Below are 21,536 nucleotides of genomic sequence, written 5' to 3'. Positions count from 1 at the left end.
ACTGTTGAGGGTCATAGAACAAATGAGACTAAATCCACATCAATCACTCCATTTTTGTATCTGTAAAGCTGTCAGGAAATAAATTATTATCTTAAAATGACTAAATAGAAAGTTATTAATTAGCACGCTCACACTCTCCCAAATATGCAGTATAACAAGTATCAAAAAGCAGTTATGATATGATGCTGTTTGGACAACAAATGTGGCAAACCTGAGAACTAAAGAGTTTAAATTACAACCAGTTTGAGAATGGCACGTGATTAAAGGGCATTTTGTCCAGGAAGTGCCTTACGTCTCAATCATTTGAAGACACATCTGTGTATCTCGTTCACTTGGATTGTGTACAACTATGTTACCAAAATGGTCACAGAGACAAAGTGTGTGTGTGTGTGTGTGTGTGTGTGTGTGTGTGTGTGTGTAGGACTGTGTTTACATACCACATATTTCAGTACCTTCAGGGGATCATGCATCTCTCTCTATCGCTCCCCTCTCTCTCTCTCTCTCTCTCTCTCTCTCTTTCTCTCTGTATCCCTCCTTTTCTCTCTCTCTCTTTCTTTCTGTTTTTCTCTCACGTGTACACAGGTCCTTGAGCAGATCAGATTGAGCTCTGAAACCCCTCATTAGGGACTTTCAAACAGCTCTGCAGTTAGACTCATTACTTATCATGACTCAAGCAAATCAACAACCCTTAAAGAGTCCACCCTCATCATCATCATCTTCTTCATCTTCATCATCCTCTTCTTCTTCTCATCATCTTCTTCATCTTCATCTTCATCATCATCGTCTTGTTCAACAGCCAAGGAACAGCTTCCACTGAATTTCACACATTCAGAATGGGAAAACTTGGACACAGTATATTTTTGTACTGGAGGGAATTTGTACCGTTTTCTCACACAACTGCAGGAGCTCTCATTGTTCTGGGTTGACTTTAAGAGGCCCACGGACAGAGATTATTTACCCACTGTGGGAATACCCAGACGAGTCTGTGATGTATGCTGCTACAAATGTTTCTGCAGTTATTCTGTCAGCAGATATATAAAAAATGCATCTCTTTCTCTGTTCTCCCTCTGTTGTCTCCTCAGTGCTGAGGCACTATAAACGCAGAGTGTGTTCACTGTTTCTTTGTGATTCTTTGTGTGATATGGATATCTCTGATGTCTCTGATACCCATGTAAGGCTCTCTGGCAGCAGATCAGCAGAAATTGGCCCATATAAATATTCAACACTGTATTTACATGAGTAATTTCTAATGAATGGAATTTACAAACCTCTCCTCTGCCATCTAGTGGTCTCTGCTGTTTATTACACAGTATTTAGCCCAGTAAATTTTAGACGGGCACAACAAAACCATTTATGCATAGATTTGGCAGCTGCAACAAAACATTAAATTTTCAAAGCTGAGCAGCAGTAGATGTCTTACAGAACATATCTAAGTTCTGTAATATAATATTATATATATATATATATATATATATATATATATATATATATATATATATATATATATATATATATATATATATATATATATATATATATATATATATATATATAAATCTAACTGCAATGAAATACTAAAAACAATTTTTACATTGCATTTATAACTTAGTTTGGAAAGTTGATTATCGAGATGCACAACAATGGTAGAGAAAAAAAGCATCTAAACATATACTGAGACACTGCCAATCAACCGGCACATCAGGCGTGTCTACAATCACATGCTTCCACACTCCACCAGCCACTTTTAGTAAAACATGTTCACACTGGGAACTGCAGCAGGACACAGTGCATGTTCATCCCCTGATGTTCTAGCTAGAAAGATGAAGTGTGGAAAACCTTCTGCACTCAGTAGTCATAGCCTGCTCTACGTAGTACACATGCGGGGCCACCAGAGGGGGCCACCAGAGTTCCAAATGGCCAACGCAATGAGTGAACGTGCCAGTGCCACAGTGCAAATGTGGGTGCGATGTAACTGTGTTTCTCCACGGCAGAGGTGTTGACCCTGTGGGTGCTGTTGTGGGTGAGGTTGAACTGCCATAAAAAGTGCCCCGTGGTAATTTGTAATTTCCAAAAGGTGCATTTGATCTGAGATGTTTCAAGCCTACAAAAATTCATATATTATATAGTCAGATACGTAGTCTATAGTGTAGGAATAATAACGTATAGTGCTCGATTTGAGACAGTTTAAGACACCAGACCATCTTAAGACAATCCTTGTTCAGACACTATAACAGCTACACCCCTTGTAATTCATGCATGAATCAACTCATTTAAGATGCTATCTAAGATGCTAATGATTGGCTATTGACCTTATTTCCCCCACCTTATGGCCTTAATGAAGCCCACGTATTAGCATACACTCCAATATTAGCATATCCTTCTGAATTAGCATATACTCCAGTATTAGCATCCCTTCCAAGCATGTTGCGTTCATTTAGACTCGAGAGGCTTTTCACATTCACGTTCGCCATCTCCTCCGCTGAAGCACCACGGAGATAAAGACGCTCCTTTCTGCCACACGACCTCACGGGTATTGCCTTTCTCCACCTGGGCGCTGTCAGCCATTGATAGGACAAAGAGGCTCTCTCTCCACAGAGGCTTCTCAAGTTCCCGGCATGAGGGGAGGACCCCCTCATCTCCTCCAGACCAGTGTCTTCCATCTGAAAGGACGTAGGGACACAGGCAGAGATGCTAATGAGGTGTTTGAAAACATGGCGCTTTTAAAAAGCTCCCGTCCGCTTTGAATTTAAGCCCACCCCACGTGTAGAAGCATGAAGGTCTGTTTAACATATAAATCACGGACAAGTGCTATAGCACCAGGTCCACCTGTCTTTTATGTGGAAGAATATTATCGCCATGACAACACGATGTTGCGCAGTTCCTGTCATCGGACATCAAATCAAAAAAGGTGACAGATACTCTGAAGATGAAGCTCTGAAACATATGTCGAAATGACAATTCCACATTTTCTTCGAGCAAAAGCATGAAACTATTGCATCTTAAATTGGATTAGGGGTTTATAATATAATAAACACTCTTTAGGCCATGACAGATTTATAGACCAAATTTCATTCTATCCTGTGTTGTCAGTAGCTTCAGTAGCAATGGGTTATGATGAGCCCTCTCCCTGTACCAGTCCAGTCTCACTGTCTGTTCCTCAGATATTCAGTCATCTAATGCACAGCTTCATTCAATGCCACAGAGGATAAAAACGCTTTAGAGAAAATTGTGTTGCTTGCTTTTCTTACTGACCAACTGTTTCTCCTTTTAAGGGTATCCACTTTTTGGAAGCCTACAGCCGAAATATAAAGAGATGTTAAAGGTTTTAGCACAAAGGCGTAAGAGAATTCTCGCTATGAAGGTTCTGTATGTATTTTCTTCCCTCTGCCTATCACCCTGGAAACAGGTGACCCTGAGTTTGTTTGTGTCATGCTAATAATCCTCCAGATGTAGGTTCTTTTGAATCACCATTTTAATCGAAACCCCTCGCCTGGTCAAAGGCGAACACAATTAAACCCGACGGTGCGTATTTCTCACTCTTTAGAGCAACTTCACAACCCCCGTCGCAGAGTTCAAAGATGAACGCTACCAGAGCAAAAAGCAGAGATTTGAGAAATTAATGAGTCTCTTTTGGTGTGAATGAATTGCTGTCATTAAGTGTTGTGCCTCTTTCATTGTTTGATTTGGAGGACAAAAGCTTGGTGAATAAGGGCTGTGCAGAGTACAATGAGGAACCATCTTTACACGCGGAGTGTGTGCACCGCACTAACGCACCAGTGCAGGAGGGGGCACTGTTGACCCTAAATAGCGCACACACTTTACATCTAGCTGAAACAGGAGGTTTCAGGCACAGACACTTCTGCACTTGGACACACAAGATTTGGTATTTTTCCTTCCATCAAGGTATTTAATAATAATATTAATAATATTAATTAAATTGCTTAACCCATTTATTTCAATTCTCTGGTAATAGGTGTACACCTTAAATAGTAACACTTACTTTTTAAGGAAATAAATCTTAATCAAAAATAACTCTAAAGTAGCTAAAAACTAAAGTAACCCATGAGGAAAATTACATGCAAATTACATAAATAATTAAGAAGGTAACCCTAGAAAGGCTGGATGAGATCATATTAAGATTCTACCTAATCACAGGTTTATAATAAGAGATCAGTTTGTCTAGCATTGCTCCAAATGAAGGTGTGGTGGAATCGCCAGGTCGTTGCAGGCCACTGTAAAATTCTGGTGAAGTTATACTTATTATTGCTGTTATTATTGTTGTTGTTTCATTATATTATTGTTGTTGTTATTTTGTTTGTTTGCTGTATTTCCCCCATAACCTACTTCAGTGACTCTGAAGGTGAACAGTCAGGGGTGAAACAAATCTGCAATAATACTGGTAACAACCACGCAGTGTGCGTGTGCTGATTGGAGCCGTGGTAACCCGAGTGTGTGAGGCTTCAGAGACCAGAAGACGTGTAACTGCCTCTTTTACTTTTTTGAAGCAACGAAACTAATACGAGGATATGTAATGCTGTAAAAGTATCCATTTGAAAAGTTAAAGTCAACAAAAAACATTTATATTCGAGTATAGTAGAAACGTACTAACAAGAAAGCTAACCTAACAGAGCTGAATTTTACTGGACCCCCATTTATTGCTACAAAATGCAGTGTTTATCCCATTAATTTCTATGGAGAAAAATAAAAATCTGTCTCTGTGATGTTAGCTAGAACAGAGGGGATCACAACAGCTACAAGTATCTTGTGATTTTCACATGCTTAGCTAATCCTAAAATATATGGATTAAGATTTTTCTCTCTTTTTCTCTCATTTAAGAGGATCGTAACACTATAATAAGAATTCAGAATCCAGTCCATAAGAAAGAGAAATTTTACAAACTTTCTTGGGTGCTTTTACAACACAACAGCATGGTTCTTATCTTATGGGTGCTAACAGGTGGCATTTGAGTACTTGAGCCTCATTTAACGCATCTTTGTTGAGAAGGCACAACAACAAAGTTGATCAGAGAAGAGTACTGTGTGTTCCGTTACTACTGGACAGGGACTCCAGCAGGTGAAATGAATGCTCACTGAGCTCTGATTGGTTTCCCTGTCTCATGTCGTTTGGTTCATTTTCTCCATTCTTGGTCCAGTTCTTGTTTTTGTTTTCAATTCATTTGTATCACCTGTGCGTTGTTAGTCTTCATTACCCTGTGTATGTAAACCCTACCTTGCGGCCTGTGTGTTTGCTGGTTACTGTAATCCATGCCCTGTTCGTGATTCCTAACATTGTGTTAATTCTAGCCTTTGTGATTCCTAGCTTCCCTGTGTTATTCCTGGTCCCTGTTTGTCATCGTGTGTTTGGTTTATTATGTATTCGCGGACTCTACGTGTTGGCTCACTGACCCTGGACTGTTGTAACGATTCTGACTGGATTTGTCCTTAATAAATCTCGCGTTTCTCAGCGTACACGTCCTCCTCGTGATCGTTCCACATCACACATTTCAATGTCACAGTTCCTTAATTTCAGTTTGCTGAAGTGCAGAGCAAAAACGTCCCATGTACTTACATTCTTTTCGAACATTTAAAGAGGATCTTGGGATGCTGCAGGGGCTTGTTATATTTGGGCATGCTCTCTGTATATTGTGAGGGACACAGTCCTGGGTTTGGTCAATAATTGTCATCACAATGTGAATCCACTTAGCATGGATCTCACATGTAGCATCATGCAGACTGTCTGTGTGATATAACTACCAAATATGTCTACGAATATCTGCTCGATATAACTACCGAACATGTCTACGAATATCTGCTCGATATAACTACCGAACATGTCTACGAATATCTGCTCGATATAACTACCGAACATGTCTACGAATATCTGCTCAATATAACTACAGAACATGTCTACGAATATGTGCTCGATTTCCAGAATAAGTTAAACATGTTTTACCATTTTTTTTTTGCTAATACAGTTCAGTCATAAATCTGGAGTTTAATGCCTTGCTTGACAAAACAGATTCTTATTCTGGTCTAAAGTAAAATGTAAATAAATAACAATATTATACAAATAGCCATAGATAAAGAACAACATAGTATAATTAACAGTAAATAACGTTTCTGACACAAACACCAAAATCTTCAAAGAAGTGTAGAGTTAAAAAAACTTCCATCTTTTGGAAGTGTTGAAAATCAACTAAAAGGGAGCTGGAAAAAATGTATTGTAAGAGAATTACACACAACAGCCACAAGGCAGGTCTCAAATGGCACAAAAGCACATCAACACATCTCACATCAATCAATTAATCGTGTTATCTGTTTCATTACAAATAACAACACTACTGAGAATGGTGCTTGGATTCAGTTAGTGATCACAGAACACATCTGTAATGATGCTGAAGGTTTCCAGAATCAGAGTCAGAATTCCGGAATCAGCATTCCGGAATGAGATGTATGGAATCAGAGTTCATTTGTTTCCCTGTACAGGATTGCTGGTGAGGATGCAGGGTGTGTCTGGCAGCTCGCTGGGAACTGGTGCATCTTCCCATCCAAAATTCTGGACATGGGCTGCACTGGCCAGGTGCTGATCCTGCATGCAGTCGGCATCCGAATACACAGAAAAACTGCTTAGCATTTTCCAGCATGGAGAGAAACTGTGGAAATCCAGCGAACTCATCAGTACATCCACGCCTGGGCTCTCTGGGCTGAGAGCTGGAAACAGCTCCTCCACCACCTGACATGGAATTCATATGAACAACACGTATTTTAACAAATTCATATGAAAAACCTGCATGTATTAAGAAATTCAAATTTTTTTGAATGTTAGGTTTCCAAAGCAAGCTGTATGAAGGAGCACCAAAGCAATGTATGTTCAATAAATAATGGTGACAGTGTTAATGTTATCATCTAACTATGGTCTGTTTTAAAATCACAACAATAAAAATGTTATCTTAGTTGATAACGCTACCCTAATTAAAGGGCTGTTGGGAAGAGCCCATGTGTTTCGACTCTTGCCTGCATGTGTCTCACCACAGCACTTCTCTTTTTGTCTTTACAGCGCTTGTTCTGGAACCACACACGGATGACGCGCGGACTCAGACCGGTCATCTCCACCAGCTGCTCCTTTACGAGTGCATCAGGCCGAGGATTCGCGCTGTAGCAGGCCTGTAACGTGTGCAGCTGGGACTCACTGAGGACAGTCCTCACGCGGGTCGTCCTCGCAGGTCTGCTCTGCTCTCCCAGCAACCAACCCTTACCTGCTCTGTCTACTCACACATGGAGCAGTGTGTGTGTGTGTGTGTGTGTGTGTGTGTGTGTGTGTGTGTGTGTATATATATATTTTTTTTTTAAATATACATACAAAAACATATAAAACTATATATACAATATTTATATTTATAGATTTATATGTTGTTTTTTTGTGTGTACATATATATCCATATATATATATATATATATATATATATATATATATATATAATATTATATATATATATATATATGTGTGTGTGTGTGTGTGTGTGTGTGTGTGTGTTTATCACAATATTTTTCAACCATTTTAGTGGATACTAAAATGGTTTTACTATAGCATAATTCACAAAAGTTCCCTGAGTATTAAACAACCTACTAACTTGTAGCTCAAACACAAGAGTAGTTTTCGACCACACAGAGCCCTGGTGAGGTGAAACATTGAAACATTGAAACATGCTCTTGTAGTGTGCTTACCGGCCTCTTTGGCAGACTTCTCTGGGGGAGTCCGGTGCAGTGCGTGACCTGAAGATGCCATTAGCAAACCTGAGAGTTCGTGACTGGCGGTGCAGAACAGAGAGCCCTCGCGAAAGGTAAATTCGTCTCCGGTCAGCAGCTGTCGATCGCAGCCCTCGCACCGAAAACAGTGGGCATGATATACATGAAACTGAGCGCGCATGACGTGGTCGAGACTGGTGAAGGGTTTATGACATTTTGCGCATTTAATGGCGTATAATCTGAAAGGAAAAAAATGGGAAAAGGAAAACGCATTTGTTTTTTCAAACTTTTTTTTTTTTTTACATTTTACATATATTATTAACTAGCTAAATTTGGATGTTCTGGCATTATGCATTAAATAATATATAAAGATTTGTCATAAATCTATATTTATGAAACTTGCGTATGTTTTTTTGACAATTTTATGGCCTTACGCATATGGTACCTAAAGAAAACTTAACGGTTTAGCGATTTGTGAAGGGAAAAACCTCAAAACTGGAAATCTAAGTAGTCATACAACTATCCACAGCACAGGGCGTGTACCTCCTGTAGTCGTCTTTGCACAAGGTTTTTCCGTCTTTGATGAAACAGGTGCTAGATTGGTCCAAGTTCCGCTGACACGCGACGCACTTCAGGCAGGTCGCGTGCCACTCCAGGTCTGGGGAAACGCGCAGGATGTACCGATCAAGGATTTGATGGCCACAGCCCGCGCACAGTGAAACCAGCCGAGTCCCTGCGGAGCACAGTAGCACACATTACTAAAACCAGCAACCTATTCGTAAACACATGCAATAATCGCGTTGCAAAAGCAATGGACTCTAACAGAATAGTTCTCATTTAATCTTAGTTATGTATCAAGAACATCAACAACAAAATTGTATTTTTTTTAAACAAGTTGGGTTTTTGTTGTTGTTTTTTATAAATCCACTTACGCTTCTGTGAATCCATAGCTATCAAGAGAAAAAGTTGGAGTATCGGTTCAAATCCCAAACAAATAGCATCTTCGGGAGTGCATGACGTGTATCCTCAGTCCGTGCTGCTCGTGAAACTCTTGCAGTTCCTGCGCTTCTCTATTGACGTGACACGAGATTCCGAGCCGTCCCGCCTCGAGGGCGCGTGAGTGGCCGGGACGTTGCCGTGTGAGCGAGCCATGCGCAGGTGAAGCCCAGTGAAGCCCCGCCCATGCTCCACTTTGCCACGCCCATTACTGTTCAGGTATCCGCGCGAGTTTTTAAAATAACTGCTTACAACGGTTCTGCACAGATAACAGCAGACTGTGTATGAAGATCTAAATTGTGCAGACAACTGAATTTCATGAACTGGATTTGCAAAAACTACACTAAACGGCTGCTGAGAGCTGCCTGTCTACCAACAAACTGACTGACTAAATGATTGACTGACTATAAGGCAGCTTGAATAATTTTGCTTCACCTGATGTATGAGTCTGTTGCTCTAGACCTCAGTAGCTCACTAAAGGGACCAAACAGAAGGACTGGTATAAGAATAAGGAGAGGTTTAGAAATAGGTTTAGGGGCAGTGGTTGCTCAGTGGTTAAGGTATTTAACTTGTAGTCAGAATGTTGCTGGTTCAAGTTGCCACTGTTGGGCCCCTGAGCAAGACCCTTAACCCTCAATTACTCAAGTATGACTCAGTCATAACTGTACATTGCTTTGGATAAAAGCATCAGCTAAATGCTGCAAATGTAAAAAATGTAAATGTGGGATTAAGGAGTGGTTTAAGATTAAGCAAAAAATGTCTGAACTCAGTTTACTGGTGAGAATTAATTTCTGGGTATGGGTGAACAACCTGCAGGAGAGATGGTGTTCAGCAGGTTCTCTTATCAGCTTATCAGTTCTCTTATCTCTTATCAGACCTGCTGTTTCTCCTGAACATGAAAATTAAGCACACAAAAGAGGGTTTGGGGTTTCCACTGTTCCCACTGTCATTGACCCAAGACCCAGGCAACAGGGCTAATTAAAGAATTACCTATAGACAAATAATGCAAGTAGTAGAAAAAATGCTATATAATTCATCCAGATGGTAAATTTTAATATTTTGAATAAGAGCAAATGCACACATTATTTTGTGTTATTGTTGTTCATATTAGTATATTTATGTAAAAAAAAATAAATTACTGTATAATGTGTATTCTAAAAAATGTGGTGTTACAGACCTGGTTAGTTTTCTATGTGCAGCCGTCTGGAGGCGCCGATCATGCTGGCATGATCAAATCACATGACTGGTTCAAGATGTCACAGCGTACAAACACAGTCATTGCGGTCACGCTGTGGAAAAAGCACACGCTTTCAACACTTTCAACGCTTTCAACGCTTAAACACTTTCAACGCTTTTTCTTTCTTTCTTTTTTCTTTATTTTTGCTGCTGAGAAACCAAGTAGAGCCAACATACATTAACACAGTTTCATTTTACCTCAGTTTTACATTTACATATGCACATATGCAAACATTTGCAAACATTGGTACAGTAAACATAATTTAAGGTGGTATATAAAGGCAAAATCAGAAGTATTCAAAAAAATGACCAAAATAGTCCATGTCTCCTAATCATTCAAAGCCCCATTTTGTTGCTGACTTTTAAATGAAAACTGTTTTTAGTCAAAAAGGTCTTTGTTCGGAAAGGATCTTCTTACAAATGTAGGCCTGTGTGTGTTATGAGATTCACATCTGTAGAATTTATTATTAGAATTTATTAGGGATGAAGATTAATTACTCAATCTACAGAATCATAGTAGACAGAAATAATTCACTTCTACATGTTAGAGATGGCCTTTTGTTCTATACAGTTACTATTACACTATTTGATCAACAAAACTAGGCCCAGAGCGCTTAATGCTTGTCAAATATATCAACTAATAATAAGCACTAATGTTGTAATGTTGCATAATTAATAATGTATAATGGTATTGTACTCTATCCTGTATTGTGCCAGTCGTTCAGTCTTCTATGCAAGAAATATCATATATTTCTGAAATGTCACGTAGTTATAAAAAGAGACACTAGTAAAATTAAGGACAAGCGCCAGTTGGGACGTGATTTATTCAATCAAGTGAACAAATTATGAAATCAAGGACCATTCCTTAAGCATGCCTTATTGAAACTGGAATTATACAGAGTCGTCCTAATAACACACCAGTGGGCTATATAGCAATCCACCAGTGGGTTATATACCAATCCATGTTTTACGTTTATCTTATCTTTTTTTTTTTTAAATAAATAAATTTTAAAAAATCAAGCCTTACCATAAGCCTAAACCACACCAAGCGCAAGAGGCGGAGCTATAGACACTTCAATCAGAGCCAGGCTCACATTGGCATTGTGACGTCGCCTCTGACGTCAGCCGCGCCATCTCTTTCGTCATCATTCTCCGCCATATTGACGGAGGCGCAGTAGAGGAGGCTTGTCCCGGATGCATGTAAACATCCACGTCAACGCGTCCTGTGTTTCTGTTCCCGAGACAGCCGCTGTCGGCTAATGCGTCATTAAAAAGACTGCTGCATACGTTGGCGTTACCCGGGGCCCTCTTTCAGTAATGAACTCCCTAACGCAGAGAAACTCGGGCCTTGTTCAGAGGCGAACCGAGGCCTCTCGCAGCGCCGCGGCCGACAGAGAGAGAGAGTCCGACGGCGACGACTACGAGTCCCGTCGCGGGGAAGAGGAGGAGGACGACGGCGGAGACGCCAAGGAAACGCGCCTCACGCTGATGGAAGAAGTGCTGCTACTCGGACTGAAGGACCGGGAGGTTTGATAACGCCGCATTCGCTCGGTTATCAATTCCAGCAGCTGGCTAGCTCTCTGAATTAGCCACTACAACAAATATAGGATCCTGTTTGTAAAGTCACAGCTAGGGTTAGGTTATATAGGGATATAACCGGGATATAACTAACGCTGGGGGTCAGTTATCTAGATATGACCGGTATATAACTAACGCTAGGGGTCAGCTATTTAGACTTGACCGGGATACAACTAACGCTAGGGATCAGCTATCTAGATATAATCATTTGTCGACTATGTAGCTAACCTAGCTAACAGAGTTATGCCTGTACGAGTAGTTTTCAACCTTAAGAACAGGATGTGTTCGCCTGCAGATGGACTGTAATGGTTAAGACATCTGTTTGCTTTGGCTCTAGTCGGTAAGGGCATGAATTCCACTCCTGACATGACAGAAAGGCCATTTTAGACTTAACGTAGCCTTTTGGTCTTTCGAGTATGAGGATTACGTGAATATAATTGAACCTTAATACGTTAACCTTGACAGTCAGTAGTTCACACCAACTAAAATGGAAGAAATTCTGTGTGTGTGTGTGTGTGTGTGTGTGTGTGTGTGTGTGTGTACTCACACACAGAACAAGCACACAGTAAATAGAAGTGAACATCCCTTGCAATAAAACTGTGATGCCTTTGAGCTGAGTTGCCAAAGTGAAATTAATCTCACATGTTGAGATTTGACGAGGCGGAACAGTTTGAAGGTTTTGGTTTAACAGTTTCAGAGTTAAGGTTTAACACAGGAGTAAGTGACAAATGGTGTTTAGAAATCACGGAAACCCACAACTACATCCTGCTGTTTCAGGCACATTGTTTTAAAGCCCTTACAGTTGTATTATGTCGTAAGTGTGCAGGTGTTACATTTCTCTTCTCCTGCAAGCTGTTGTGTGAGGTGAGTTTGCTGGTGAAGGCAGCTGCCTGTGTGTGTCTGCAGGGTTATACCTCCTTCTGGAATGACTGCATCTCCTCAGGACTGAGGGGGTGTATGCTCATCGAGCTGGGACTCCGAGGACGCCTGCAGCTCGAACCATGTGGCATGAGGAGGAAAAGCCTGCTCACCAGAAAGGTCATTCTCTCTCTCTCTCTCTCTCTCTCTCTCTCTCTCTCTCTCCCACTGATGCTCTCCGGTTCTCTCTCTCTCTCTCTCTCCCACTGATGCTCTCCGGTTCTCTCTCTCTCTCTCTCTCTCCACTGATGCTCTCTGGTTCTCTCTCTCTCTCCCACTGATGCTCTCTGGTTCTCTCTCTCTCACTGGTGCTCTCTGGTTCTCTCTCTCTCTCTCTCTCTCTCTCACTGGTGCTCTCTGGTTCTCTCCCTCTCTCTCTCTCTCTCTCACTGGTGCTCTCTGGTTCTCTCCCTCTCTCTCTCTCTCTCACTGGTGCTCTCTGGTTCTCTCCCTCTCTCTCTCTCTCTCACTGGTGCTCTCTGGTTCTCTCCCTCTCTCTCTCTCTCTCACTGGTGCTCTCTGGTTCTCTCCCTCTCTCTCTCTCTCTCTCACTGGTGCTCTCTGGTTCTCTCTCTCTCTCTCTCTCTCTCACTGGTGCTCTCTGGTTCTCTCTCTCTCTCTCTCTCTCTCTCTCACTGGTGCTCTCTGGTTCTCTCTCTCTCTCTCTCTCTCTCTCTCTCTCTCTCACTGGTGCTCTCTGGTTCTCTCTCTCTCTCTCTCTCTCTCTCTCTCTCACTGGTGCTCTCTGGTTCTCTCTCTCTCTCTCTCTCTCTCTCTCTCACTGGTGCTCTCTGGTTCTCTCTCTCTCTCTCTCTCTCACTGGTGCTCTCTGGTTCTCTCTCTCTCTCTCTCTCTCTCACTGGTGCTCTCTGGTTCTCTCTCTCTCTCTCTCTCTCACTGGTGCTCTGGTTCTCTCTCTCTCTCTCTCTCACTGGTGCTCTCTGGTTTTCTCTCTCTCTCTCTCTCTCTCTCTCTCTCTCTCACTGGTGCTCTCTGGTTCTCTCTCTCTCACTGGTGCTCTCTGGTTCTCTCTCTCTCTCTCTCTCTCTCTCTCTCTCTCACTGGTGCTCTCTGGTGCTCTCTGGTTCTCTCTCTCTCTCTCTCTCTCACTGGTGCTCTCTGGTTCTCTCTCTCTCTGTGCGTTTGTGTGTGCGTGCGTGTGGTCATTTCTGTGGATGTTTTGTGCTAGTTTCTGTCTGAATTAGACATTTTTGAAGTTTTGGTACTTTTTTGACCTCCAGTGCATCAGGTAGGATGGGAGAGTAATTCTTATATACAATTGCAGGCCAACCGTTTCAATTAAATGATATCCAGAAGCATATTAAAAATCATTATTATATATTTTCTGGTCACAAAAACGGTTGAAAAGTGATTAATTGCTTGTCCTTGTTGTCGTTTGTGTCTCCAGGTGATCTGTAAGTCAGACGCCCCTACTGGAGACATGCTGTTAGATGAGGCACTGAAACATGTGAAGGAGACGCAGCCCCCTGAGACAGTGCAGAGCTGGATCGAGCTACTGAGTGGTGAGCAGACATGCGCATGCCTTTCAGATCAGTTTGTAGCAGTTTTCGTTCACTTTGCGTAGCAAAATTCCCAGTGTTGGGTTGACTGTAACAGTGCTTGTTCGTGTCCAGCAGGAGTTACATTAGATGTTACTAGATTGTTGATTAAACACTGGGGAATGTTCTAGACTTGCCGGGGTTTCATGGTATGAGATCATGTCGAATGGAAAGCCCAAAGCATCTCAGAATGCACTTTTACCGCAGTGCCGGCAGGTTCCCCCATAACGCGTACACCCTGCTGCCAAAACCTGGTTGCTGGGAGCAACATAATCATACATGACTGGAAAATCCTGGAAAGTGTTTGTGTGTGTGGGTGTGTGTAGTGTTTTGTTTTTAGGTAAACCTCATGTTTCTTGGGTTTGTCCCAGTAACCCTGCATTCTCCTACAGGATCAATGTTTTGTCTGTCTGTCTCACTGTGCATATGGACACTGGATTCTGGACTATAAGTGAAATACTGAATGATAGTGTAAAGATGGATCCTAATAAATCAAATTTGACAGTTTCAGTGGCTTTTATGTAAAATGTTACCTCGATTAACCACTAAATTCACTAGTATTTATAAATAGCATGCTCACTAAATATTAATCAAATATTCCTCTATGCCAAACCAGTACCTGTACTAAAAACAGCTTGGCGCCCACCCTGATGTTGTAGCATTGTCTAAGATCATTGCCTGAGGTGACCCCATGCCGTGGTTATCTGTGGCAGGCGAGACCTGGAACCCTCTGAAGCTGCACTACCAGCTGCGAAACGTACGCGAGCGTCTGGCCAAGAACCTGGTGGAGAAGGGCGTGCTCACCACGGAGAAGCAGAACTTCCTGCTGTTCGACATGACGACGCACCCCCTCACCAACAGCACGGTAAAGCAGCGGCTGGTGAAGAAGGTCCAGGAGGCGGTGCTGGACAGATGGGTGAACGAGCCGCAGCGGATGGACAAGCGTCTCCTGGCGCTGCTCCTGCTGGCACACTCGTCAGACGTGCTGGAGAATGCCTTCGCCCCACTGCTGGACGAGCAGTACGACCTGGCCATGAAGCGCGTCCGCGTCCTGCTTGACCTCGACCCTGAGGGCGAGGCGGCCAAGTCTGGCGCCAACGAGCTGCTCTGGGCCGTCGTGGCCGCCTTCACCAAATGAACCTGGTGGAAAGAGACACAAGACACATGGGGAGAGAGACAGATGGGGAGAGAGAGAGAGAAAGAAAGCAAGAAAGAAAGAGAGAGAGACTAGACCTGAAGCTCACTGAGCTGCACCCAGAACTTTGGCCTTGGAGCTTGGTTTACTGAACCTTAGAATGGTGGCGGTTATACATACCAGTGATGAAGGAGATGATGATGGTGGTGGTGATGATGATGATGATGATGATGATGATTATAAGTGATTCTCATGTTGAGTGATGACATGCCCTCTGCCTTCCACAGATGTGTTGCCCTGGCTGTTAGCTGACACATGATTGCTGTCTGCTTTAAGGATTCACACAGTTAAAGCATTTGTATCACTAATAGGGTTCAGGTGTGCTCTAAACGATGAAACCCTCAGAGCTTCTTTACCGCCCTGGCCATGACTCTGATCTCATCTAGAAGCTTCTATAATCCTAATCTTGGTCTTCTTGACATAGACCTGTGTTGGTATGAGGAAAACAGATTCAGATTTTACCCAAGCAGACGGCAACTTCTTCACCCTGTGGTTACCAGATGAAGACGTTCTTTTGCACATTTAAGAAGAAGAAAAGTCCAGTGAGGTTATCTATCTGGTCGAGGCATTCAGAGAATTGATGTGAGTGGCAATGAAAATATTGCAATACAGTTTGTTTCTCTTCTTTATATTTTACCATGCCACTTTTGTGATGTCCCCTTAAAAGTGGTGTTAGTGTTTAGTGTTTTGGCTAGATAAGACATCACTGCACCACAGTCGAAGAAGTTTATTTGTCTCCTGTTCCTCATGTGGCACTTAGGAAGACTACTGACACCCAGCAGGACTGGTGACCCCTCACAACCCCCCGTCCAGGGTTCAGTATCTCTGCTGTTAGTATCTTATTCAAGATTAGCACTTTCCCTTAGAAACCGAACGTGTGGCCAAAAGCTCTTCTTGGTGTTTGAGCTGTTTGTAGATCTCACAACTCCGCTTTCTTCGAGATGAGTAGCGCCCCTTAATTTTACACCAAGCAAAATTATATTTGGCTCTTGCGCATTTCTTAAAGCAGGTAGACTGAATACATTTATTTATTTATTGTTCTGGTCCCGCAGGGGACTGGGGTCATGATCCAGCCTGCGTCGTTCACAAGCTCTGCTGAAGGCAGAAGACAAGGTCATTTTTCGGCTAGCTGGAGTATTTGCACTTCCCATGACTTGTTTTTCTTGGTAGTACCACATCGCCTCTGTGGGACAAATGCTACTTTGGACCACTTCAGGAGTCGGTTGTAGTTTGAGTTCATGATAATATTTAACATCTAATTTTTGGTGGCCATAAAGACACACTAATAGTTTCCTCAAGAACATCTGTGATTGCTTGTACTTTTTACTGTCTGTCCTGAAACATCTGTATCCTTTATTTTATGTTGCTAAATTGTCTTTCATTGTTTTGAGTTTTATTGTGTCCACACAATATACCATTTCAGGGTTTTTTTGTTTTTTTTAATGCTATCATTTTTTGTTTCAGAAATTCATAAGTCATTCTTGTTTTATTCTCCATCTGTTTTTGTTTTGTTTTTTCCTCTTATTTGAGCTCTTCTTTGGTCATTCCGCTTTCTTTTTGTTGGTATTGTTGTGTACGAGGACCGGTCCCTGGAGAGAGGAGCAACGTTCTCTCTGCTTTGGACAAGTTGGGGTTTCACTTATTGACCTACTGTTAGTTAACCATAATTAATGATGTATAAATATAGACATTGAGAAAACAGCTCAGATTTGTACACCTGCTTTTTACAGTGTAATAAACGATGATCCTTCAAGTGCCTGAACTGGATGCAAGGTAAACTCTCCGCCTGCCTGGTTCGTCTTTCCCAGTACTAGCAGATTTGCAAATTGCTCATCTGGCCAGTATTTCAGGAAGCATGATTTTCCCAGTTCAATTTCCCAGTTAGGTCAATAAATACCCAATAAATCCAAGATTGCCATCTAATTAGGTTAATGTTGGGCACACGCTTACAAAGTTTTAATATTTAGTGACCCTCCAGTATCTCCATGCCTTTCATGAAGAGAATTATTGGTATAAAATAGGGTATAGTTTGCATGAAATTTACCTTGCATCATCGGAAGCCCGATGTGGAGGTGTTTACAGTTTTTTTTAGAAACTGCATTCAGTCTCCTTCATGTCTGATCAGTGTAACTGAAAGCTGAGCTAGTGTGTGTGTAGCGTACTATGATAATTCTCAAAATCAGCATTAGGTTAAGGTCTGTGCTCTTGACATAATCCCGAGGCTCCGTTTGCTCCACTGTCCAGTTCTGCAGTCAGGCGTGTTCATTACAATACCGGTGCCAGAGCCACACAGTTCTCACGTCTGAGCAGTATTCTATTTATTTATTTATTTATTTATTGGATAACACATGAGTTTGGTATCTTAAACATTTTTAATATTTTATTGTGCTACCTGGGACTTTAAGCCATGTGTCAGGAGCAGCTAGTAGGTGAAGTGAAGAGGGTGGTGGGATAGAGAATGCCCCCCTGAAGGCGAGGGCAGTGGGACCATCATTCAGGTGGGGTGGTCACAGCACTCAGGTGAAGTGACTACGGTTGACTTTACGCCAGAGGCTTATAAAGAGCTTTACCTCCACCAACCTCCGAGTGCGTTGACCCCCAAATATCAGCAATCTCTAAAGTCCTTTGCAAAGGACCCCTTTAAAAACTAGTGCTCCTATAAGTGCGTGGGAATTTCTTAGAACTTGGTACACTAGGGAATCTGAAAGCCGATTGGTCCAAGAGCTGTCTATGATCTGTAATCCTGAACCTAACCTGTTCCATAGGAGGTTAGGTGTGCATCATAAATTGCCATGGTAATGTAGGCTGGTAAAGAGTAATCCAATATCATTACCAAGTACACGCTTAGATCAAATTAACCTTAATATTAGCTGACAAAGCAATAATTCCTGGCTTTTGAAATGGTCACCAGGACTCCATGGCTTTTAGGTTAAATTAATTAGCTAACTGGGCAATTCTGCTTTGTAAGATACTGTCTAGGTTCTTGAAAGAAGTTGCTGATTAAAAAAAAAAAAACACAAGCTTTCATTCTGCTACATGTACTCCATTTTCATGTATATATACCACGGTGGCCACTGACTTGATAAATGTAGTTATTTAGTAAAGAAAGTCAAGACAACATTTGGGAATTTTTTTTTTTTTTTTTTTTTGGTATTAAATCTTATCCTTGGGTTCTGGTGTAACTGATAATACAACAGCCTCAATAACAACTTAAAGATGTATTTATTTATTTATGGCTTCACAGAAATGAGTCACTTTCAACAAACTATCAGACTGAAACCAAAAGAGGAAATGAACTGAAACCTCAGTTCGTTCCAGGAGGGTGGACGTATTTATCGGTACTCAAAGAGTGTTATTCAGAAGCAATACACCAGTTCATAGAATTATCTTGCTTCTTCCCTGCTGAAAGTATATTGGGTTTCTAGTTGACAGTAAACAACTTCAGGTGGTGACAATACAGAAAAATCAGCCTTCTCTGCTAGTGAAGGAGGAGTGTGAGGAACATGTCTGGGGGATGGATAGGGTAGTGTGATGGAGACTATCCCCCCTGAAGGAGAGGGCAGTGGGACAGAGACTGTCACTCAGGTAAGGTGGTCACAGCAATCCTGTTGGCTCCACTCACATCAGAGGAACAAATATAGGCAGCTGAACTAGTAAAGGCTGTTGTGGAACAAACAACCAGTCAGGAGACTAATATAAAATAGACTGGGATGGATATGGTCTTTTGCACCCTTGACCATAAGTTAAACTTTAGATTATGAGCACTGTTCTTTGACATGAAGGATCTGCTAAATGTGTGATGACAAAACGGTTACAAGACTGGTCGTTTTCAAATTTATTACAATGACATTTCATAAACATTAGGAAAAACAATAACATTTCAACCACTGTACACACAGCGCCATGAAATATTTGATTACTTAAATCACATGATTTTCTTTGGGTCTCTAGTTCCTTGGTAGTAGGTCATGTCAATCTAAGTGAGACCTAAATGAAAGCTACATGCACAAAGCAACAACATCATTACCACTGCATATTCCCAGACGTGTACGAGCGTCAGCCTGTCGGTTCGAAGTCTTCCGCAGATCTTAAAGTAAATGAAGAACAAAGCAGAGCCAGCCAAAGCCTGTCGCTGAGGTTTGAGTGTGCCATTTCAGTCTCTTCGCATAAATGAATTAAGGACTTCCAGTGTCCAGGGATTGTGTCCGCAAAGGTGTCCATGAGCTCCTCGTCGTTCCACTTGCGCCAGTTGTTCCGGTGAACCGGTCGCACGGACAATGCGCCATAGTCGGGAGCGTATTTACCGGTCACGAAAATGCTTGATTGCCTTCCAACAGCGATAGATTAGGTCACGTACTGTTCTCCGATCTGTTCTGTTCATTTAATCTTCACGACCGGTTTGTAGTTTCTGGCAATCAAATGCAGCAACACGTATTTCCAGTTGATCATATCTCCCATTCTGCGCAGCTGGCACGCACATTCAGACACAACGGTTTGCTCTAGAAAGAGGTCGGAAAGCCAAGAAATTAATTGACATGGTCTGTACAGCCAACCTGTCTAATTACCGCAAGAAAACCAAACGTTTGAAGATGAAAACTGTCTGATATTGAAATGACTGTAGTTGGCATTTACCTTTGCTGGCCATTTTCAGAAGACTTCGGAAGAGTTCTGCCGTGCTTGGAGGAAAAGGGACACTGATCGTACACTTGTAGCGCACACACCGATCCGTGTGTCTAATAAGGTAGTCTCTACCGGCTATACTTAGGTCTTGAGTTTATATATCTCTCATGTTCTATCTCTCATGTGATGCAGAGACGGGGCGGTCACAGGAATTCCCGTTCACGTCACGGGACTAGTTCCTGCTTGTTTGTTTATAAGGTATTTGACACCGGATCGCTCATTTAGACGGGCCTCCCGAATCCACTGATTTAAAAGCTTTAGTTAAACACCTTTTGTTAAATCCCTGGAAGTTCTGCTTGTTCCCCGTTTCTGTAATCATCCTATTTTATAATATGGACTTTTATAGCAGTGTATACTTTACGCAGGGTTCATCACCAAGATTTCAAATTAAAACGGGTATTCGTCAAGCGTGTCACATTTCCCCATTGTTTTATTAAATATTATCCCCAATATTATATAGGTTATTTTAGCTGCCGAATTGATATCTATCTATATTAAGATGTTGACATAGAGGGTATAGATATCCTGGCTCGAGCAACAGTTTGATAACAACACTGCTTTATTTTTTGAAAAATTTTAGGGAAAATTTTAGGGAAAATTGCGTGTTTTGGGTTTATTTGACATTTATATTTACGTCATTTAGCAGACGCTCTTATCCAGAGCGACTTACAAAAGTGCTTTGTCATTTACTCATAGAATATATCCAAGTACAGTACAGTAGGTTAGAGTCCAACATACCAGTGAACTAGAATACTGTAGAATACAGGAATGAATGCTGATACCTAGAAGTGCAAAATACATAAGGTCTATCTTAAACAATAAGTGCTAGAAACAATAAGTGCTAGAGTTTGTTAAACAACATAAACAATACCCTATAATAAGTATTAATTTAGTCAGTCAATATGGGAGCAGTGTCAGTTGTCCTTTAAATATTCTGCAAATAGATGGGTCTTCAGTCTGTGTTTGAAGACTGCAAGGGACTCTGCTGTCCGGACAGCAAGCGGGATTTCATTCCACCATCTTGGAGCCAGGACAGAAAATAGTCTCGATGCTTGTCGTCCATGAGACCTGAAGCAAGGTATTTCAAGCTGAGCCATACTTGAGGTTCGAAGTACTCGAGGTACAGATCGGGCTTTGACCATTGACCTCATGTATGAAGGGGCTGGTCCATTTTTGGCTTTGTAGGCAAGCATCAAGGTTTTAAATTTGATGCGTGCAGCTACAGGGAGCCTCTGTCTTAGTACAGTCTATCTTAGCACAGTCTGTTCTAACACAGTCTGCCTTTACACAAGTCTGCTCTAGCACAGTCTTCACCTGCACAGTTAATTCCCCTCACCATCTAACTCCTCACTAGGTGAGGAGTGCCCACACATTATTCCCAGCTTTGTTTTTCAGTGACATGTCACATGCAAAAGTTCAAACAGGCTCAAAGGGAGGGACAAGTTCACCCTAAAAAGTGCACTGACCTAAAGTCTGTACCCTTCTTAGCACTATGAAGAATGGCACCTTTAACATATTTAAATATATCTGCTTTTCTTTTAACCTATTTAAGAGTTTTACATGATAATTTTGTCAATTCAGTAGTGGTGCATACGCTGGAATTTTAGAACATTGTGTAGAATTTTCATA

The 21,536-nt window shown here is 41.7% G+C and overlaps 2 protein-coding genes and 1 non-coding gene across 5 annotated transcripts; 1 reads left to right on the top strand and 2 right to left on the bottom strand.

The window, feature by feature from the left end:
- Window positions 1–7,637: 7,637 nt before the first annotated feature.
- LOC113590380 (uncharacterized) lies at window positions 7,638–11,134 on the bottom strand. The gene is made up of 5 exons (XR_014118702.1): window positions 11,005–11,134; window positions 9,919–10,030; window positions 8,678–9,000; window positions 8,289–8,478; window positions 7,638–7,984 (listed from the first exon to the last, which is right to left on the bottom strand). It is a non-coding gene; the product is annotated as an uncharacterized LOC113590380 (transcript).
- Window positions 11,135–11,144: 10 nt separating this feature from the next.
- golph3b (golgi phosphoprotein 3b) lies at window positions 11,145–16,980 on the top strand. Of its 3 annotated transcripts, none has more exons than XM_027030504.3 (4): window positions 11,145–11,504; window positions 12,462–12,593; window positions 13,882–13,996; window positions 14,746–16,980. In XM_027030504.3, the coding sequence occupies exons 1-4, from the start codon at window positions 11,295–11,297 to the stop codon at window positions 15,168–15,170; spliced, it is 882 nt and encodes a 293-aa protein (XP_026886305.1). In that variant the 5' UTR covers window positions 11,145–11,294; the 3' UTR covers window positions 15,171–16,980. The 3 variants fall into 3 exon arrangements, 2 of the variants coding, with proteins under 2 accessions (XP_026886305.1, XP_081558735.1); XR_014118701.1 differs by lacking the exon at window positions 11,145–11,504 and having other exon boundaries at window positions 11,510–12,593; window positions 14,746–15,809; window positions 16,280–16,980; XM_081702609.1 differs by lacking the exon at window positions 11,145–11,504 and having other exon boundaries at window positions 11,510–12,593.
- Window positions 16,981–19,047: 2,067 nt separating this feature from the next.
- On the bottom strand, window positions 19,048–20,019 carry pmaip1 (phorbol-12-myristate-13-acetate-induced protein 1). Its single transcript, XM_035535710.2, has 2 exons — window positions 19,860–20,019; window positions 19,048–19,726 (listed from the first exon to the last, which is right to left on the bottom strand). Exons 1-2 carry the CDS (start codon window positions 19,870–19,872, stop codon window positions 19,605–19,607), a joined length of 135 nt encoding a protein of 44 aa, XP_035391603.1. The 5' UTR covers window positions 19,873–20,019; the 3' UTR covers window positions 19,048–19,604.
- Between the last annotated feature and the right edge of the window lie 1,517 nt (window positions 20,020–21,536).

The sequence above is a fragment of the Electrophorus electricus genome, chromosome 19 (genome assembly GCF_041902795.1).
Source record: "Electrophorus electricus isolate QZ-2024a chromosome 19, ASM4190279v1, whole genome shotgun sequence".
NCBI lineage: Eukaryota > Metazoa > Chordata > Actinopteri > Gymnotiformes > Gymnotidae > Electrophorus > Electrophorus electricus.
The sequence above is the reverse complement of the archived record's forward strand: the minus strand, read 5'-3'. Positions and strand labels throughout refer to the sequence as shown.

Coding starts and splice junctions, on each gene's coding strand:
- golph3b (XM_081702609.1), top strand. CDS start 12,198: ATGTTGAGATTTGACGAGGCGGAACAGTTTGAAGGTTTTGGTTTAACA. Junction 12,594..13,881: donor AAAGCCTGCTCACCAGAAAG/GTCATTCTCTCT, acceptor TTGTGTCTCCAG/GTGATCTGTAAGTCAGACGC. Junction 13,997..14,745: donor CTGGATCGAGCTACTGAGTG/GTGAGCAGACAT, acceptor TATCTGTGGCAG/GCGAGACCTGGAACCCTCTG.